This window comes from Eublepharis macularius, chromosome 10 (genome assembly GCF_028583425.1).
Source record: "Eublepharis macularius isolate TG4126 chromosome 10, MPM_Emac_v1.0, whole genome shotgun sequence".
Taxonomy (NCBI): Eukaryota; Metazoa; Chordata; class Lepidosauria; order Squamata; family Eublepharidae; genus Eublepharis; species Eublepharis macularius.
Window position 1 is genome coordinate 38,602,649 of NC_072799.1, and position 18,739 is coordinate 38,621,387.

The 18,739-nt window shown below is 40.8% G+C and overlaps 1 protein-coding gene across 4 annotated transcripts in view; it reads right to left on the reverse strand.

Annotated features, from left to right (window-relative positions):
- Positions 1-1,735: 1,735 nt before the first annotated feature.
- Positions 1,736-18,739, reverse strand: part of PRDM5 (PR/SET domain 5) — a 130,804-nt gene continuing 113,800 nt past the window's right edge. For 3 of the 4 annotated variants that reach the window (XM_054990171.1, XM_054990170.1, XM_054990169.1), the window contains 2 exons: positions 13,229-13,333; positions 1,736-2,245 (listed from right to left, as the gene is read on the reverse strand). In XM_054990171.1, the coding sequence (XP_054846146.1) occupies positions 2,081-2,245; positions 13,229-13,333 (270 nt within the window). In that variant the 3' untranslated portion in view covers positions 1,736-2,080. Of the gene's footprint in view, positions 2,246-9,268; positions 9,344-13,228; positions 13,334-18,739 lie in introns of those variants that run through there. The other variant, XM_054990172.1, reaches the window with a different exon arrangement.

The window sequence follows — 18,739 nt, forward strand, 5'->3', positions numbered from 1 at the left end:
ACGATCCTCTTTAATGGCCTGATGACATCAGAAAAAGGGCCCTTAAATGGGATAGTGCTGAGAAATTGCGCTAGAAAGACGCTTTTATGGCGTGAGTTTCGCGCAATCTTCCAGGCACCTGGCCATGTGAAAATGGCCCATCTCTATAATAAATTATTCAGTATACAATGAAAAGAGTTGAGAATAGCCTGTTGGACTAGAGATGTACTTACAATTTCTTACTTACAAGAACCTTTTCCTAGGCAATCACTAAAGCTGGTTTTGATTTTTATGACTGTTTCAAAAAAATTTTTAATGCACTTGGAGGCGTATTTCAGTTGAACAGGTTGTGCAAGAAGTTTTGCACAACCAGTTCAACTGAACAGGAATTGCTTGTCACTTGAACACACAAATGGTCTCAAAATGGATTTTTATCCTTCCAAGCAGACACTTTTCTATCTTATTTGTTTCCTTTCAGTTATGCGTTCATGTGTTGTTCAAGTATGGCAATTTAGAGACTTCAAATAAGTAAGAAAGGAAATAAGTAAGGAGTAATAAGTAAGGAAATAAATATGCCATGTAGTTAACCCAAGCTTTGGTCTCCATAATAATAAAAAGTTAACATGAATGATGCTCATTGCATAACTCTAACAGTAAACTACACAGCACTCTATGGGGTAAAACTTAAATTACATGTTCCTTGCCTTCATCAAATGTTGATACCACTCTGAGATGTTTGTTTCTTATTGCTTCAGCATTTACCCATATTGTGTTAACACAGTATTTCAATTTCAGTATCACAGCTTTTGGTTTTGAGTTTCCTTGCACAATGCAACCAAATGAATATTATTACACAATGCGAGAAGTGTGCATAACACCTACTTTAGACCGGTATTCAAAAAATGCTAGTTTTTCAATATGAATTCTGAGTTTAATCAAACCTTTTATAAACCAGAAGGAAATCTGCATGATGGATAGAAGGAAGAAAGCAATTTCAGGGGACTAAAAAGATCTACCTGCTATTAGTACCTTAAAGGGTAAGAAAGGCTTGTACAAATCTTGTAGATTTACCAAATCTACTGATCACAAATATTTGTTTCCATATAGACTCAGCTCCCATGTGCTGCAGTTGCATAGGATTCTATGGGAAGCATGTGTTACTATGGGCAGAATTTTGAAAAAAGGTAAAGGTGCAAGCACTGAGTCATTACTGACCCATGGGGGATGTCGCATCACAACATTTTCTTGGCAGACTTTTTAAGGGGTGGTTTGCCATTGCCTTCCTCAATCATCTACACTTTACCCCCAGGAAACTGGGTACTCGTTTTACCGACCTTGGAAGGATGGAAGGCTGAGTCAACCTTGAGCCGGCTACCTGAATCCAGCTTCCACCAGGATCGAACTCAGGTCGCAAGCAGAGCTTGGGCTGCAGTACTGCCGCTTACCACTCTGCACCACAGGGCTCTTCTATGGGCAGAATTACAGACCATCAAAATCCCAGACAATATTCTCAGGATGTAGGACCATCTTGTGACTACCTTGAATTTAAAGACATTGAGTTGCATCGTATGACTCCCTTCATTAGGTGGGATCCTATGATACTCTTTTGCTAACTTTTCTTTCAAAGGGGTGTGTGTGACTTTTTCTGATAGAGAAAGGCTTGCCCTGATGGAGAAAAATCCATCAGAAGGAAGTCTTCCTTTATTGAAGGAAGATCATTTTGTTTGGGAATCCGTCACACACAAATACATTTTCACACAGTGAAAGAGGCATTTAATCACATGATGAAACTTTACTTTTGCAAGGACAATCAGAAAGAAATTTTAACAGCAAGAAAATGGTGATGAATTTTGGTGTCATTTGCCCATCTAAAATGATGTTGAAATTTTATCCTTATTTTAATTATTTTGATTCAAACTATGTTTAGTTTAGGAAATATTTTTAAAGTTATGAACAGAGTGAGAGGCAATATAAAAAAGTGATTATGTGAACATATTAGAGTCTTTGTGTGTGTCTTGTTGTGTTCACTAATCAGGTGAGAAGTCTGGCATTTATGTGCCTCCAAAGGGAATGTTAGACACTCTTTCCTGTAAGCCCCAAATTAGCTGTCAGTTTCTCCGTGGACATTTTCCATGTGCACTTTAAGGTAGTCATTCCTTGTAAACTTCTTGTGGCACAGCTGGCACTCTGCCATTGGGCGATTGGGATTGTGAGTCAGTTTATGTCGGATCAGCATTTTCTTTAGACTGAACGACAAGTCACAAACCTAAAGCATAAACACAGAGATAAAAACAAAGTATTTAAATCCCCTGAAGAAAGAGAAAACACTTCAGATGCAATTGATAAAAAATACGTGAGCACCTAACATGACAAACAAAACCTCAGATGAGCAATCATTTGCACCACATTGGAAACGGGGAAGTTCTGGCAGCCTCCTTAATCTTCCCAGCAACTCAATCTTATAAGGCCGCTATAACAAAAAATGGCTTGGACAGCTGAGAGAGCATCCCTTGTCTGGAAAGCCATCAGAGAGGATCAGTAACCAACATTTTGCTACTTTGCTCATTGTCCCATGCCATGCTATCTATCAGCCTCGGTTTCCAAATTTCCACCAAAGTCTACCCAGTGGAAAACAAACATTAGCCTTTCAAGTCCCAAATATCATCATCATCATCATCATCATCATCGTCATCATCACCACCACCACCACCACCACCACCACCATCATCATTTATACCCCACCTTTTCCCCCAATCGGGACCCAATATGATACCATTTTATTCTCAAAACAACCCTGTTAGGTAGGTTAGGCTGAGAGATTCTGACTGGCCCAAGGTCACCCAGTGAGCTTCCATGTCAGGCCAGAGATTTGAACCTGGGTCTCCCAGATCCTAGTCTGACACTCTAACACCATACTGGCTCATTGAGCCACATGGACATGGGATTGGAGCCCTAACTACTGGGATCGCAAGCAAGGAGAGAGACTTTGCCAGCACATGCTCTTCAGAGTCAGACAAACTAGCCGCCCCTACTTCTTTTTCGTGGACGCAGAAAAAGCATTTGACAATCTGAACTGGGACTTTATGTTTGCCACTATGGAAAAGCTGCAAATGGGAGAAAGGTTCATACAAGCGGTCAGAGAAATTTACAGAGACCAAAGTGCAGCGATTGTAGTGAATGAGGACTTAACTAAAAAATTGAAAATAAGCAAAGGAACAAGACAGGGTTGCCCTCTGTCTCCATTGTTGTTTATTCTGGTTTTGGAAATATTGATGGTTCAAATACGAGAGGATGATACAATCCGAAGTATAAAAATAAAGGAATTCTCCTACAAGGTCAGAGCATTTGCGGATGACATAATGTTAATAGTAGAAGATCCAATTGAAAACATGCCAAAGGTAATAGAGAAAATAAAGCAGTTTGGGGACCTAGCTGGATTTTATGTGAATAAAAAGAAGTCGAAATATTATGCAACAATATGACTAAACAGAAGCAACAAGAACTAACGGTGATAACGGACTGTGAGGTAACTAACAAAGTAAAATATCTGGGTATTGAACTGACTGCGAAAAATATAGATCTATTTAAAAACAACTATGAGAAATTGTGGATACAAATAGAGAGAGACTTGATAAAATGGAATAAATTGAATTTATCATGGTTGGGAAGAATAGCAGCAGTAAAGATGAATGTGTTACTGCGAGTGATGTTCTTGCTGCAAACAATCCCAATTATTTGAGACTCAAAACAGTTTGATAAATGGCAAAGGAAAATTTCAGACTTTGTGTGGGCAGGCAAGAAACCACGCGTGAAAATGAAAGTATTACAGGATGCGAAGAAAAGAGGTGGCTTGCAACTGCCCAATATAAGACTATATTATGAAGCAATATGCCTGGTATGGTTAAAAGATTGGATAACGTTAAAAAATCGTAAATTGCTGGCCTTGGAGGGACATAAAAAAATATTTGGATGGCATGGGCAATAAATTTTCATAAAGAAATAACAATGGAGGCATGGGAACACCTGTGGAAAAATACATTGAAGATTTCAATTTGCACGAATATTAAAGAGAATGTATACAAAATGATCTATAGATGGTACCTAACACCAAAGAAAATTGCGCTAGGGAATACGAATATGTCAGACAAATGCTGGAAATGCAAAAAGCATGAAGGATCATTGTACCATATGTGGTGGACTTGTGAAGTAGCTAAGCAATATTGGGGAGATATAACTGAAGTAATTAATGAGATTTTACAAATTCAAATAAATAAGAACCCAGAATTGTTGCTACTGAACTTGGGGATGGAAGTTGTTCCAATGCAGTATAGAACATTGCTATTTTACATGACTACAGCGGCAAGACTTTTGTACGCGCAGAAGTGGAAAGTACAAGAAATACCAACTATAGAAGACTGGATTTATAAATTGCTGTACATGGCCGAAATGGACAAAATGACAAGGAAGCTTAAAGATCTTGACCTAGGACAATATATTGCTGATTGGGGGGAATTGAAACAATATTTAGAGAAAAAATGGGATGGGAAAGGACAACTGTGGCAGTTTGAGAATTTCTAAAGGGTGGTGTTGTAAATGGAGGAGAGAAGTGACTTTACCATTAAGGGGGAAATTTAACTATAACAATCTAAGCTAACTTTATGATTAAGAAAATTTGATCTAGAATATATAGTTTAACAAAGGAAAAGTAAAATTTATACATTAGAAAATTTATACTATATACTATATACAATATGTATATCACACTGCATACTATATTGGGATGTTATGATATGTTATATTATAATGCATGCTATGCCATATTGTATGGAAGAGTATATAACAAATACTATATTGATAGTATATTGGATAGAGAATATGCATAAAAGAACTAGAACATGTTTAGAGTAAGAGATATTATGATCTATGTGTTGCAGATAAATATATGTTATGTTATATTACAATGCATGCTATGCTATATTGGATGGTATAGTATATAACAAATACTATATTGATAGTATATTTGATAGAGTATATGCATAAAAGAATTAGAATATGCTTAGAACAAGAGATATTATGATATATGTGTTGCAGGGAAATATAAGTGAAATAGAATTAAGCAATAAAAGGGGGTAAGGGTTGGAAAGCTGTTGGAAGTCAATAGGGAGGGGGGAGGAAAAGGGTGGGGAGCAGAGCTAATTAGAAATGAAGGGAGCGTACGTATCAAATTCGGAAATTAAAACTCACCAATAAATTTAAAAAAAAAACATGCTTCGCTTTATTCAAGCACTTTTGTGAAGCTTGGTTACTGTGCTATTATACTACAAAATCAACTCAACCCCACCCCCTCAACCAAAAAATGTTACATACCCATAAGTATTATAACTGGATTTAAAGTAGTTAAACACCATAGCAAAGTATGGGCATCAAGCTAGTTTTATTTATATAGGTATGCATCCTTTGCTGGTTGTCAGAAATCATTGCAAAATCCTAACTACCTTCTATTTGCCCTCCAAAGTTTAGAATTTCTCCCAAGAGTTATAGATTGCTGTGGGGGGGGGACATCCCCCCCAAGAATAACTGAGTGAGGTTTTACAGCTTCAAGGAGACCAAGGATCCAATGCAGCATGGTCCTTTTGTGTGTTGCAAAAATGGGGATTCATTTATAATGTTTAATTTGCGGAGATCTTTATGATATCTGTTTTACTTAAGTGCTCAACATAGTCAGAAGTGACAATGTAGACCACAGGACAGAGTGGATTAAATAACAGATCTTACTGTCATTTTTGCATGGTTAAACAGAAATGACAAACTCTCTTTTATCAAAATTGAGACCTTAAAGGATTCATTTAGTTACCCAGTAAGTGCTGCAGATGTCTGTATTTGCATAAACAGTTACATCATAGATGCATAATTTATCTTATTGGAAATAAATTGTCAGAGTATTATCCTAAACAGATGGGCTGTGTCAAATGCTGCTACCCGTAAGTATTTCCTAATGAGTCTCAATCATACAGTGATGACAATTTAACAATGGCACATTATCTTTGCAAAATGAGAAGAATAAACTGCTTACAGACACACAGTTAAAACCTGTATGTTTCTGAGCAGTAAATTCCTCTTGATAGGCTGTAACTGTAACAGTTCAAAAGACTATGAATAAATCAAGAAGTTTGTAGTGCCAGGGTTAAATCAAGAGGTTTGCAGTATCTTAACAACAACAACAACAACAACAACAACCGATTTATACACCACCCTTCAGGACAACTTAATGCCCACTCAGAGAGGTTTACAAAGTATGCCATTAGTATCCCCACAACAACAATCACCCTGTGAGGTGGGTGGGGCTGAGAGAGCTCCAGAGAGCTGTGACTAGCCCAAGGTCACCCAGCTGGCTTCGAGGAGTGGGGAATCAAACCCGGCTCTCCAGATTAGAGTCCTGCGCTCTTAACCACTACACCAAACTGGCTCTTGATTAAACTGACAAAGCTCTCTCTCCACTCCAATTATAACATGAATTGTTTCAAACAGCTCATATAAAATGTATTTTTGTGACAAATTCCAAAACAAAATTTGAAAGCATCTTTTCAGTTGGCTGAGATTCAAACAATAAGGTTGACAGGTAAATTTTGCTGGAAGTGATGTAAAGCTATAGGCCCAGCAGCCATTTTTTTAATTTCATTTTTATATCGTTGCTCAGAGCAGTGATAGGAAATGGGAGCTGGGGGCAAACACCACAATAAAGTTGGTTAGCAAACACTAAGGGAAATGCCTTTAAAACCACATGATAAACAGTAGTATTTAATTTAGCTTACTTTATATTAAATATATTTCAATATGTGGTATAAGACCTTCTAAAGACAGTTTGAAGTGCTGAGAGTATGCAGAGCAATGCCAAGGAAGTAGCCCAGTAAGTACATTCACTTCTAAGAACAGAAAATTACATGTTCAAATACAGTGAAAGGTTCAGCCTTTCCTTGGACTGTATCACTTCAGGCTATAGACAGTTACCTATTGCAAGCTGCACTGAAACCCAGAATGCACATTATGCTACGGCAATGCGGTTGAAAATTAAACTTTGAAAGCAGCTTTTTTACTGGTTGAGAGAATGCTCTAAAAAGTAAGTTCTGTTCTTGGGTGACTTTTACATTCCTCAGATGTGCTGCATATAATATCTTACTTTCTGGATCATTCCTTTCACCCAGATAACCTCATCTCTCTCCACAAAGCATTCCTGTTAGATGCAACTAGATAAATGGAAACTCTCCAGGTGGTGACTGTGATCCTTGGCAGTCAATCATTATATATGATGCAGGCTAGTCCCCTTTCAAGTGGCCATTACAGATGACATTACACATACTGAAATCCATGTGCATAGAGAGGGAATGGGTATGAGTGTGCTAACACTGCCAATGCATGATTGCTGACTTGTCAACATGAAGCCTATGTGTAGGATTGTGTGCACATTGGCTCCAACCCATGATCAAGAATGCTACCTTTTCAAATATTCCCAGGGAAGGGGACACAGCCTTTGCTCTTGGTTTATCAATGGCAACTAGTCAGGAGCAAATGAACCACCATGCACCAAGGAAGTATACAGTTGGTGATGTGTAACAACAGAAAGTGGCCTTGGTGTCCATGGCTTGCTTGAAAGCCTTCCACGGGCCAGTGGCTAGCCATTGTGTGAAACAGTACTAGACTAGATCGACCACTGGTCTGATCCAGCAGGACTGCTTATGTACGTTGCTACCAACATGGAGAATAGTCTGAAAACAACCTAGCCAAGAAGAGTCCTTTAAGTAACAAGTCCTTCATTTCAGGCACAAAAACTTGGTGAATTAGATTTTTCAACCTATCCATACCCAGCCATTCCTCATTTTTAACCTTCTGCAAACTTAAAATCTTTAGGACACTGCTGGATGGTTAAACATAATAATGACATTATATTAGACTTCACATGTATATGAAGTGCCATCAAATCATTGTAGACTTACAGTGATCCCACAAGGTTTTCAACGCAAGAGATGAGAGGAGGTGGTTTGCCATTAGAGATGGGCACGATCCAAAAAAAATTAACAATCAAGCTGATTTAATGACCTGCACCAAGTATCTCCCATTCCCAATCCGTGGATCGTGGATCATGGAGGCAAAAGTGGAGGGGCGCCCCGCTGTTCCCAGCGATACAGAAATGGTGGGTGATGCTGACGGCATCTGTGTTTGTGTTTGGCCGTCTGTGTTTGGCCATCAGAGCTGCCTATCAGGGTTTGCAGGGATGAGATTGGAGTACCCATGGCTACAGAACACCCCCTTCCCCTTCCCTCCCCTGGGTGTCTTCTCCCAACTGGTGACTGCTTTGCTGCTCCGTAGTTGGAAGGAAGCCCTGCTGATCAAGGAAAGCTGGGCTTCCATTCGGGTTTCCAGAGCGACAGAAGGAGGGCAAACAGAGCTCAGGCATAGATTGCTGGCACCTGAGTGTCTGGATCCCCGATCTGAGCCTGATCGCCCCGATCCAGGCCCCTCCCGATCGCTGGATCGTTGGCCATGGACGATAACGATCCGCCAGGTCACGATCGTGCGATTGCCATTATCGTGGGTTTTTTTCGATCGTAATGTGGATCGTGCCCATCTCTATTTGCCATTACCTGCCTCCACATAGCAACTCTGGTCATAGATCCAGAGGAGTTAGCCAGAGGAGTTAGCCAAGTTCGTCGATATGATGAAGAGAACTGTGGTTCTCAAAAGCTTATGCTACAATAAAGTTGGTTAGTCTTAAAGGAGCTACTGGACTCTTTACTATATAGCACCTCTGGACATCCTTGGTGGTCTCCCATCCCAAGTACAAACCAGGGCTGACCCTGCCTAGCTTCTGAGATCTGACAAAATTGAGCTAGCCTGGGCCATGCAGGGCTGCTTCTATATACTTTGGATAATGTTCTTTCAATGCTCTTTAGTGATCATTTGGAACTGGGTTTTCATGAGTGGAACAAAAAATCCACTTCCAAAGGATTGCTAAAGTGCATTGATAGTGCATTATTCAATGTGTGTGGAAACAGCCCAGGTCAGGGCACTAGACTGAATAGCTCTTGCTTTAAAAAAATGAATAACTTCAGCAAGATGAACATACAAAAGCATATTACAAGTCAGTCAAGCAACATTTTCCATTATCTTTAAGTTTTTTTTAATTGACATTTAAAAGTAGGAATTTTTAATCATGTCTCACATAAAATGCACTTTGTGCAACAAGGAAGAGGCAGTGAACGAGATATAGTTCGTTGCTAGATTCCAAACAGGACAGGATTCTTATGCCTTTGTTACCATCATCACAGGAAGAATTTTGTCTGGTGCTGCTTCTTGAAACATAGGGCTACTTTAATTTAGAAAAAAGGAGTGAAAGGAAAAAGAAGCTAAGAAGAAAATCAAACACACAGAAGTTATAGTTAGACTTCAATACAACTGTAGTAAAATATTCACTGAATCTTGATGAGAATGGAAAGGGAAGAAGTGAAGAGATGCTTCTGCTTTTAATTCTGGTTGTCAGATGGCAAGGGATATTTACATTTAAAAGGAATTTTTTCCTGTTACTGCAGAATCCTCCTGAGGCACACAGAAGCGTTTTACTGTGCTAAGAGAAACTTGGTCTCGTTTAAATTTTTGTTGCTAAAGGCATTTCTCAATGCTAATTCCTGAATTAATATTAACAATGGGAAACCTGTTCCTAGAAACAAAATGGACTTTACCAATTTTATCAGTCTTCCCTAAAATTTTCCATTAGCTAAAATCAGTGGACTCTTTGGTGTCCCTCAAGATCAGAAAAAACAGAAAAATAATTAAAATACTGTATACACTTTATGCAAAGGAATACAACTACTTACCTTAATCAGAAAGTTGATTGTCAACTGGTGGTCAACTGATGTCCATCAACTGGTGGTTCCAGTTGATGGATATCCTACTAGCTTCAAAATACCTAAGCCTGTGACTCTCTGCGTAGGAATTTACAGAAGAAGCCATTCCAACTTCTCAGAAATATGTACCCTTTTCTCTGGACTTATAATTGAGGGGGACAGGGCAGGGTGTGTGTGGACTGCCCCGCTCAGGAACCACTGTCAAATGAAATATACAAAATATACATTGCAGCACCAAAAAATGCCATGAAAATGTGGGATGGAGTTACAGAATCTTCCTCTCCATCCCATATTTTCATTGCAACTTTCCATTGTGAGTTTGATATCTCTTACTATCAAGGGGGCCGTTCTACAGCCCCCGAAAGTGACGAACCACAAACCAAACAAACCAGTTCGCAAACTGGGGCAAGTTCGTGAAAGTTCGTGGTTCGTGAAATGCGACAATCTACAAACCGTGGTTGGTGGCATTTTCCTGGTTCGTGCCCATTTCTACTGGCCAAGGATTCGAGAGGGAAGCATCTCTCCTGGTTGCTTAAGCATCTCCCCTGGGTGTCAAATCCTAAGATAAACTTTCTGTGACTACATGACCCATCCCAGGATCACTGGAAAAGTAAGGATTATGTCCTTGCTTTTATGATCTTTCTTTCTTTGAGCAAGTGGCTATAATGATAAGGAATTGTTAAGGGATTTAATTTTAAATGTGATGAAGAACTGGAGTCAGAAGAAGCTTTTCTGGTGGCTTGTGTTGATCATCTTGTTGGTTTTTGATTGGTCGCCAAAGAAGGGGGGGGGAAGACCTGCGTACTGACCAGTTGTTTAAAATGGCAGTGGTTAGTTAAGGGCTCATTTCCCTAGTGCAAGAGTTGGCAATGTTTAAAAGGGCTGTGGTTAGTTAAGGGCTCGTTTCCCTAGTGCAAGGGTTGGCAATGATGGTTTGTCATTATGTAACCAAGCCGGAGGGCTCCTTGGGTTCTTGCACTCCCATCCCTTCTTCTCATGTCTTGCCATCCCCTCAATACAAAGATATATATATATATATATATATATATATATATATATATATATATATTGCAACAAAACATAAGTCACTGTATTATAGAACTATGGTTCACATTCTTCCTTGCCAATAAAGATTCCAAACCATGTTTTAAATTTTGGCATCCTATTTTGCAGGGAACAGTGCAAATCATAGCTTGTGGTTCACATATAAGCTTTCTTTTTATGAAAGTGGAAGTCTCTAAATTATCAGGCTGTGCGGGAAGGGAGGAGGGAAGGAGAGAGTGTAAGAGTTCAAGAAGTTTCTGTATTTAAAAAATGGGAACTTTAGAGACAAAGCTGCCACACCCACAAGTTTCAGAAGTGAATAGAATTAATTTCCAGGAAATAATTCTGTAACTATTTCTTACTGATAGACACTTAATCAAAAGAAAGAACAAACTACCGAAGGACAGGCTTGGGCCACTTTGCACTGCTGCAGGGAAGGGCAGATGTAGGAATGTAGCTCAGTATGGCTGAGTGGGGCACTAGAATAGAAAAGGGAAGAGTTGAGCCCTACAGCTGGAGGTAATGTCTGGGCCTCCAGGTACCTCAGTCTCAGATGTGGAGGACAGGGGGTTGTGTTCACACCTGGGTCCTCCTTCTGCCCCCAGGGTCCTCCCTTTTTGTCCATTCTGGTTCTCTCTCTATGCCTCTGAGACAGGAGCAGCCCCAATCATCTCTTCCTTGGCCTGAAGCTAAGATGGTTTAAATAGGCCCTCACAGCCTTTACATGCACCAGCCCCTATTGCTTGGGATGATTGTCCATTGGAGGTTCCTTCCATCTCCCTCCATCTAGGACCTTGCCCCCTGTCCCCTCCTAGCCAATAAGCTCTCTGGCTGGGTCTCCAACCCTTAGCTGGGTTGGGCTCTAGTTGGCCACCACCTATGTATTCTTGCTGGCCAGCTGGGCTGCAAAGCCAAGACTGACACAGCCCCATCTTCCATCCAAACCCTTGCCAGCCATCTGAGTCACTGAAAAGGCACCAGCCTCTGTCTGTCTTTGGGTTGTGTCCCTGTTGCTCTGGGCTTGCTCACTGGGCCCCCTCAGGAATTCCACCACTGAGGCCTTGCCATAGTAATTGAGGGTATCTGATGGGGTGCCCTATCCATTCCTGGTCACTCAACATTCTTAGTTTTTAATTAGTCAACTTTTTAATTAAATCTAGCTAAGGTTCAAGCTATTTAGCTAAGGTTTAGCTATTTTATTTCACAAAATTATATACTTGGGGACATAAGCTTGGGACCACTGTCATTATAGTTGACACCACCTCTCTTATCCAGCAGAAACAAGGTGAAACAACAACAAAAAGTGGTTTCCAAAAGGAAACACAAAAATATATTATATATGTATAATTTTGGAAACTAACATTAGTAAAGATTGCTACAAAGAAATGACGTGTACATTGCAAGAGAACTCAAAACTAAAGGCTTATAATCCAAATACTAGTACAGTGCAACTTATTTTTGAGTATACATGTAGAAGGGTCAGGCACAATGCTGTACAAATAATTGACAATAGTTAAATTAAGAACATGATTATATAACAGTAGCCATGTTGGTCTGCAGTAGAACAGCAAGATTTGAGTCCAGTGGCACTTTTGAGACCAACAAGATTTTCAGTGTATAAGCTTTCAAGAGTCAAAGCTTCCTTCTTCAGATACTTTACTTAATGTGGCTGGCCTACTTTTTTTTTTTTTTTTAAAAAATAAATTTTGTATTTTAAAAAACAAGGCCAAAGCATATCACTCAAGAAGACAGGCAAAATAAACAGAGGATAAATCGGTTTATCTCAACTTCAAATCAGCTTTTCATAAAATCATTTTTGTTTCTTAAAAAGATTTTAATTAAGGCTTCAGAATGCCTCTCTGTGATATATACAGCATATGTGTTTACACACACAATTCCTTTTAAACTGTTTCATTATCTAATATGTATTACAGAGATTCATCAGCAATTCATCACCAATTATGTTGCGGAAAGTTAATCTTCAAGTCTTAAACTATCTTTCATAAAAGAGCTTCATGTCCATTAGTGTCAAATGCCCTACATGGAATTGTAATGACATAAACAAGACTTGTATGCTATAAAAATGTATGTGTATATACGTGTAAGTAATGCCTTTAGCAAAAAAAAATAAGTTACAAAAACTACAGACTGATGTTTCAAAAGCAGAGCACTCAGATATTTTGAGAAAGTCTGCCAAGCTGTGTAAATGTATACAACAATGTGCAACTTGAAAATTCATTGAGGTGAATATTCTCCATGGGGTTGATTTTTGGATGAAACTCAGACTAAAGGGAAATCTAACTCACATCGCACTGAAATGGCTTCTCTCCGGTGTGAGTCCTCATGTGCTCATCAAGGCCGCGTTTCTGACTGAAGGCCTTGTTACACTCCGAACACTGGTATGGTTTTTCCTGTAATACAGTGACAAGAGCAGGAGTGAAGGTGAGTCAATGCAGAGCACAGTTTGTTAACAGGACATAATTCCATGCTGGATGGAGGTACAAGCTTTGCATTAACTCCAAGAGGCTGAAGCCAGAACAAAGAATAGCAAAATTACTTTCAAGAACAGACTGAAAGCTGGGAAACCTGTGGCCTGCCACCTTTCATTTTAACACCCACTTAGGAATTAATTATCTTTCCTACTCTTTTACAGCCAGTATTTTGTGGAAAGGGGTGTGTGTGTGTCTGTTTTTTGTAACTTCTAATATGAATGACTGAAGAGCGCATGCCTTAAGTTAGAACCCACGTAAATGAAGGCATTTCCATGGGAGTCATTTTAATCCTGCTAAGCATAATGCCCAAGACCAAAGTGCAAAAACTTCTCATAATAGGGCTGACAAACCTCCAGGGCTGATTCCAGACGGCCCTCCGCATCGCAAAACGTCGCGCGTCGTCGCACGTCGTCGTGCAGAAAACACGAAATATCGCGTTTTCTCGCGCAAGTTTTGTGCGACGTCGCGCAAAACTCGCGCGAGAAAACGCGATATTTTGCGTTTTCTGCACGACGACGCGTGACGTTTCACGATGCAGAGGGCCGTCTGGAATCGGCCCAGGTGGGGGCCTTGAGATCTCTTGGAATTACAACTGATCTCCACACTATTGAGATCAGGTCTCCTGGAGAAAACGCTGCTTTGGAGAGTGAATTCTATGGCATTATACCATGCTGGGGTCCCTCCCCTCCCTAAATCCTGCCTCCCCTAGACTCTACACCCCCCCCCCACACACACACCCCAAATCTCTAGGAATTTCCCATTCTGGAGTTGGCAACCCTATTCCAGAACCATATAACAAATGGAAAATATCTGCACATACAGCATAGAAGACACTTGTAGGAAGTCTACACTAACACTTTGAGACTATATGGACAGATTTTCTAGTTTAACCAATGCTGCAGGATGAAGATTTCTGTCAAAAACAAAAAGTACCATATAAATATAATACCATTTCCAAAAAATTCCATGTTAATTTGAAGGAGTATATGAAAAAATAACTCAATTTACTATACATCAGCACTCCAAAATGTAGTCCTATTGTTTATAAACTGTAACCGCCTAATGACGGAGCTTTCTCGCGTAGACTTTTTCTTTATGTTTATCCATTTTGTGGCTTTTTAATATTTATTCTGGGTAATTCATGTTTCTCAAAATACAACAGAGTCATGACCATTTTCTAATAAACAAGATTCCTCTCCCCTCCCCGGCAAATAATCTTGTGGGTACTTTCTTCAAACTTTTACGTCAATGGGATTTTTTTCTTTCTGAATATAGATTGAGTAAATATTCCTTCGACAAGACACTGTAATTTTTACAGAAGGATAGGGCTGGCCCAACCATATGAAAAACCGGCTTCAGTAACACACCCTTAATTTGTTTTGCATTGTAGTTAATGCAAACCACATTCTGAGTAAACTCTCTGAAAATCTATTTTATTATATAAATGTGCTATTGAACAGAAAGCACAACTTAAACAGCAGTAAGCACTTCCACGTCTAAGATGCAGAGATCAATTGCTTGTGAGGAGACCTTTCTGAAGGCTGGATGGATACCTGCAGTATTTCCCTTTGATCTGCAGCTGCTGACCATTTGGATCCCAGGCCCAAGGCCCCACCTCCACCTCCCTCTGTCTCTTCACAGGTAATGCTGCTTGCTAGCCTGGCAATTTCACTGGGGCACCATGCAGGGAGGCGCGAGCCTCTTGGTGTGGGCTGAAGGGCAAGAGCACAAGGGCTCTTGGCCTGTGGCTCTTAGCCCAGGGCATGCAGCCTGAGCAGTCATAGCTACACGTGTTGGAGGACATGAGAGGACAGGAGGAACATCACTATATTATGAACTGTGTCTAGGATGGGTGCATCACCTGTTCGACACTGCTTGCTCAACTATACCATGATTGTAGCCCTAGTCTGTTGCCTGCGTTGACCACCAGTATGTTTGATACTCCAATACATGGTTGTGGGGGCCAATCCCGAGCTTCTTATTTACTACTTACTTGCATGGTGAAAATGTCTAGCAAATGTACTATTCAAGTGCAGTTGGGAGCTGGCAAATATGGGAGTGGGACTTACCAAAAGCACCCAGCATCAAGCAGTAATGCTCGCTGCTTATCCATCCTCTCTAGGATTCCACCTGCAGACAAATGGGGCCACTTCCACCCCTGCTGCTACACTAATACTATGCAATACCAGATCTGTTAGGAACGAAGTTGCATGCATTGCTGGGATGTTGCAGGTAGAGATAATTGATGTGGCTTGCCTAACAGAGACATGGCTGCAGGAAAATGACAAGGTGTGTCTATTCCAACTAACTCCCCCTGGCTAGGCAGTCCTACACCAACCTCACTATGGTAGCCGGGGCGGAGTGGTTGCTATTATTCTTCGCAAGTCCTTCAATTTCCACAGATCTCCAGTACAAGCTATAGCAAGCTGGTATTCACTGCATGTTCCTGTCTCTGGGAATTAAAGATAGACTGAGTATCCTGCTTGTTTACAGACCACACAGCTCCCCTATAAGCACCCTTTCTGAGTTGGCACAGCTGCTAGCAGACATGATGTTGGAGAGACCTAGACTTATTGTTCTGGGAGACTTCAGCATCCATGCTGCGTGTTTCAAGTCAGGGCCAGCTCAGGAATTTATAGCTTCCCTGGCAACCCTGGGCCTCTCTCAAATAGTGTCAGGCCCTACACATGAAATAGGCCACACACACAACTTAATATTTTGCACTGAGCCTTTGATGGAAAACCTTGGTTCAACATTGGAAATTCGTCCGGAACCATGGTCAGACTATCATCCGCTGAGGGCAAAAGTGAATATAGCCCCAACACTTCTCAAAACGGGAGGTCCAGTTAAAATGATTTGCCCACAAAGGCTTATAGACCCTTCCAGATTCCAAAATGCCTTGGAGGATTTTAGAATTCCAGACACGTGCTCCACAGAAGCTACTGTAGGAGTGTGGAACACAAAACTCCTTGAAGCTATTGACACCACTGTTCCTGGTCAACTCCTCTGGGGCTTGGGATGGAAGCTGGTACCATGGTTTACCACTGAGCTGGCTGACCTGAAGGGGGGCAGAAGATGTCTGCTGGCGAAAAACTTGCACAGAAGCTGATAGAGCTTGCTACAGAATTTATGACATTGTTTATGGAAATGTCCTTGATACAGTTTGGAAATGTCCCTGATACTCTGTATGAAATGTCCTTGATACTAATTGTACTAATTTTGCACTATGTAATCCACCTTCAGTCTCAGTGAGAAATGCGGACTATATATAACATAGATAAATAAATAAAATAAAAGCTATGGGACAGATGAAAATTCCATACAAATGCCAAGTTCAATTATACCTTCTCTGTGATTTGAAGATGCTCCCTAGTCTCTCTGAATCAATGAATGGCTCATTCCAACTCTACATTTGGAGGAGACTCTTAGACTATGGGTATTTGATGGAGGATAGTCTTGGATAAATATTCTCTGAAGGAGTGACTCCATGCTCAGCGAACTGATATCTGTGAGAACTAGAATTTTTATTATATTGTTTTCTGATGTTTATTATTCACTGTACATCAAGTACATGCGTTGGATCCAACGTGGTTTCCTAATAGTGAAAAAAGGAGGAGTTCCTGATTGTCCATCGAAAAGGATATGCTGGGGACAGATACTGTACCAAGGAAGGGAATTGTGCAAGACTGAGCGAAAAATCTGACTAGATAAAAAGCTGGCATGTATGAATTAGCTATCAATTTTTTTAAAAGCATTTTATTTTTAAATCATGTAAAGGGATATATTCCTAGATATGTGTATTTTATTTCATGTTCGGTCTTATCTTCCTGGCTCTCACTGAAAATTCCATTGTTGACAATGGGAGGCTGCTTTGAGGGTGTGAAGGAGGAGAACTAACAATAGGGTCACCAGGTCCCTATACTCTCCTGACGGGAAGGGGATGTCCTAGCACTTACCTTGAGATTATTTCCTGTGCATGTGTGCTCCTGGTGCCAACATGGTGATGTTGGCACCAGGAAAGTGACATCATCAAGCCAGCAGCAGACTTGCTCCTGTGCTTTGTGTGGGGCCAATTCAACCTGTTAGGGCCAAAAATTGGCCCCTGCAAAGTGCGGGAGCATACCTGCTGCCAGGTGTGATGACATCCTTTGTGGGAAGTGTTGTGCCTGATTGGAGAGCTCCCACTGCATGCTTGGCCAGAAGGTTCCTTGCATTCCAGACCTGTTCCCCATGCCTCCCCCCCCCACACCAGCCAGGTAAGCGGTGGCGAGGGGCAGAGGCTGGGAGTTGGGGATCGTCCACCCGCACTGGGGTACTAGTAGCTCTAACTAAGAACTAACTTGGCAGTTTTCTGACTATGCTTGCTCTGTGGTGGAGTGTTCTCATGTGTGAGATTACATGTCTTGCTTTTTTATGAAACAGAAAAAAATTACGATTTCATCCTTTTTTCCCTTCTGCAGTAATCTGGATGTGTTGAACTAAATGTACCAAATTTCTGCTTTCTACCTTTTGTAGAAGGTCCACCTTGATCCATCTTTCAATGAGTGAGTAATTGTTAATACTGAACATACTAAATAGTACATAATCTGTTAAATCTTAATTAAATAATGCAGTAGGTTCCCAGCCAAAATGGGTCTCCTTGTATGTCAAGTAAACTGTATTTTTTAATTGTAGAATTTGGCATGATTCCCTCATAGGCTTGCCATTCTCCTGCCAGGGATGGGGGATCCTTTGCTCCCACCTCCCCCACCCCACTTACCTGGCCAGTGGGGGGCACCCTCCGGGTCCCCCTAGTGGCACAGGTGCACCCCTGGGCAGGACAGCGCGCCCCTGCACCCCACAGCAGCACACTCCCATGCCCTGCAACAGGCCCGTTTTGAGCCAAATTGGGCCTGCAGGGGCGGGGGCAATTCAGCCCTTTGGGGAGCATCACTTCCCAGAAGTGGCATTATCACGCATGCCCAGTAGCGCATGCACAGCATGCATGCGCAAAGGAGATCTCAGAAGCCAGCTCAGGATAACTGCCAGTGTCCCAGTCTCCCGCCGGGGGACTTAAGGGCTCTGGCAACCCTATGTCCTCATATTTACATGATATTTGGAATTAATTCTGATTTTCATAAGGGCATGTTGTTTGGGTGGACATGAGGATGGCTTCTTTGAAAGAACTCCATGTCAAAACCGTCCTACATATTCCTTTGAAGCTGAGGCCCAGTTTAATATTTATTTCATTTATTTAGCATATTTCAAAGCTCCCTCTACAGAGTCCTGCTTGAGGAGGCTCCAATTAAAAAACATAACATAAAAAGCTATTTAAAAACTAGCTAA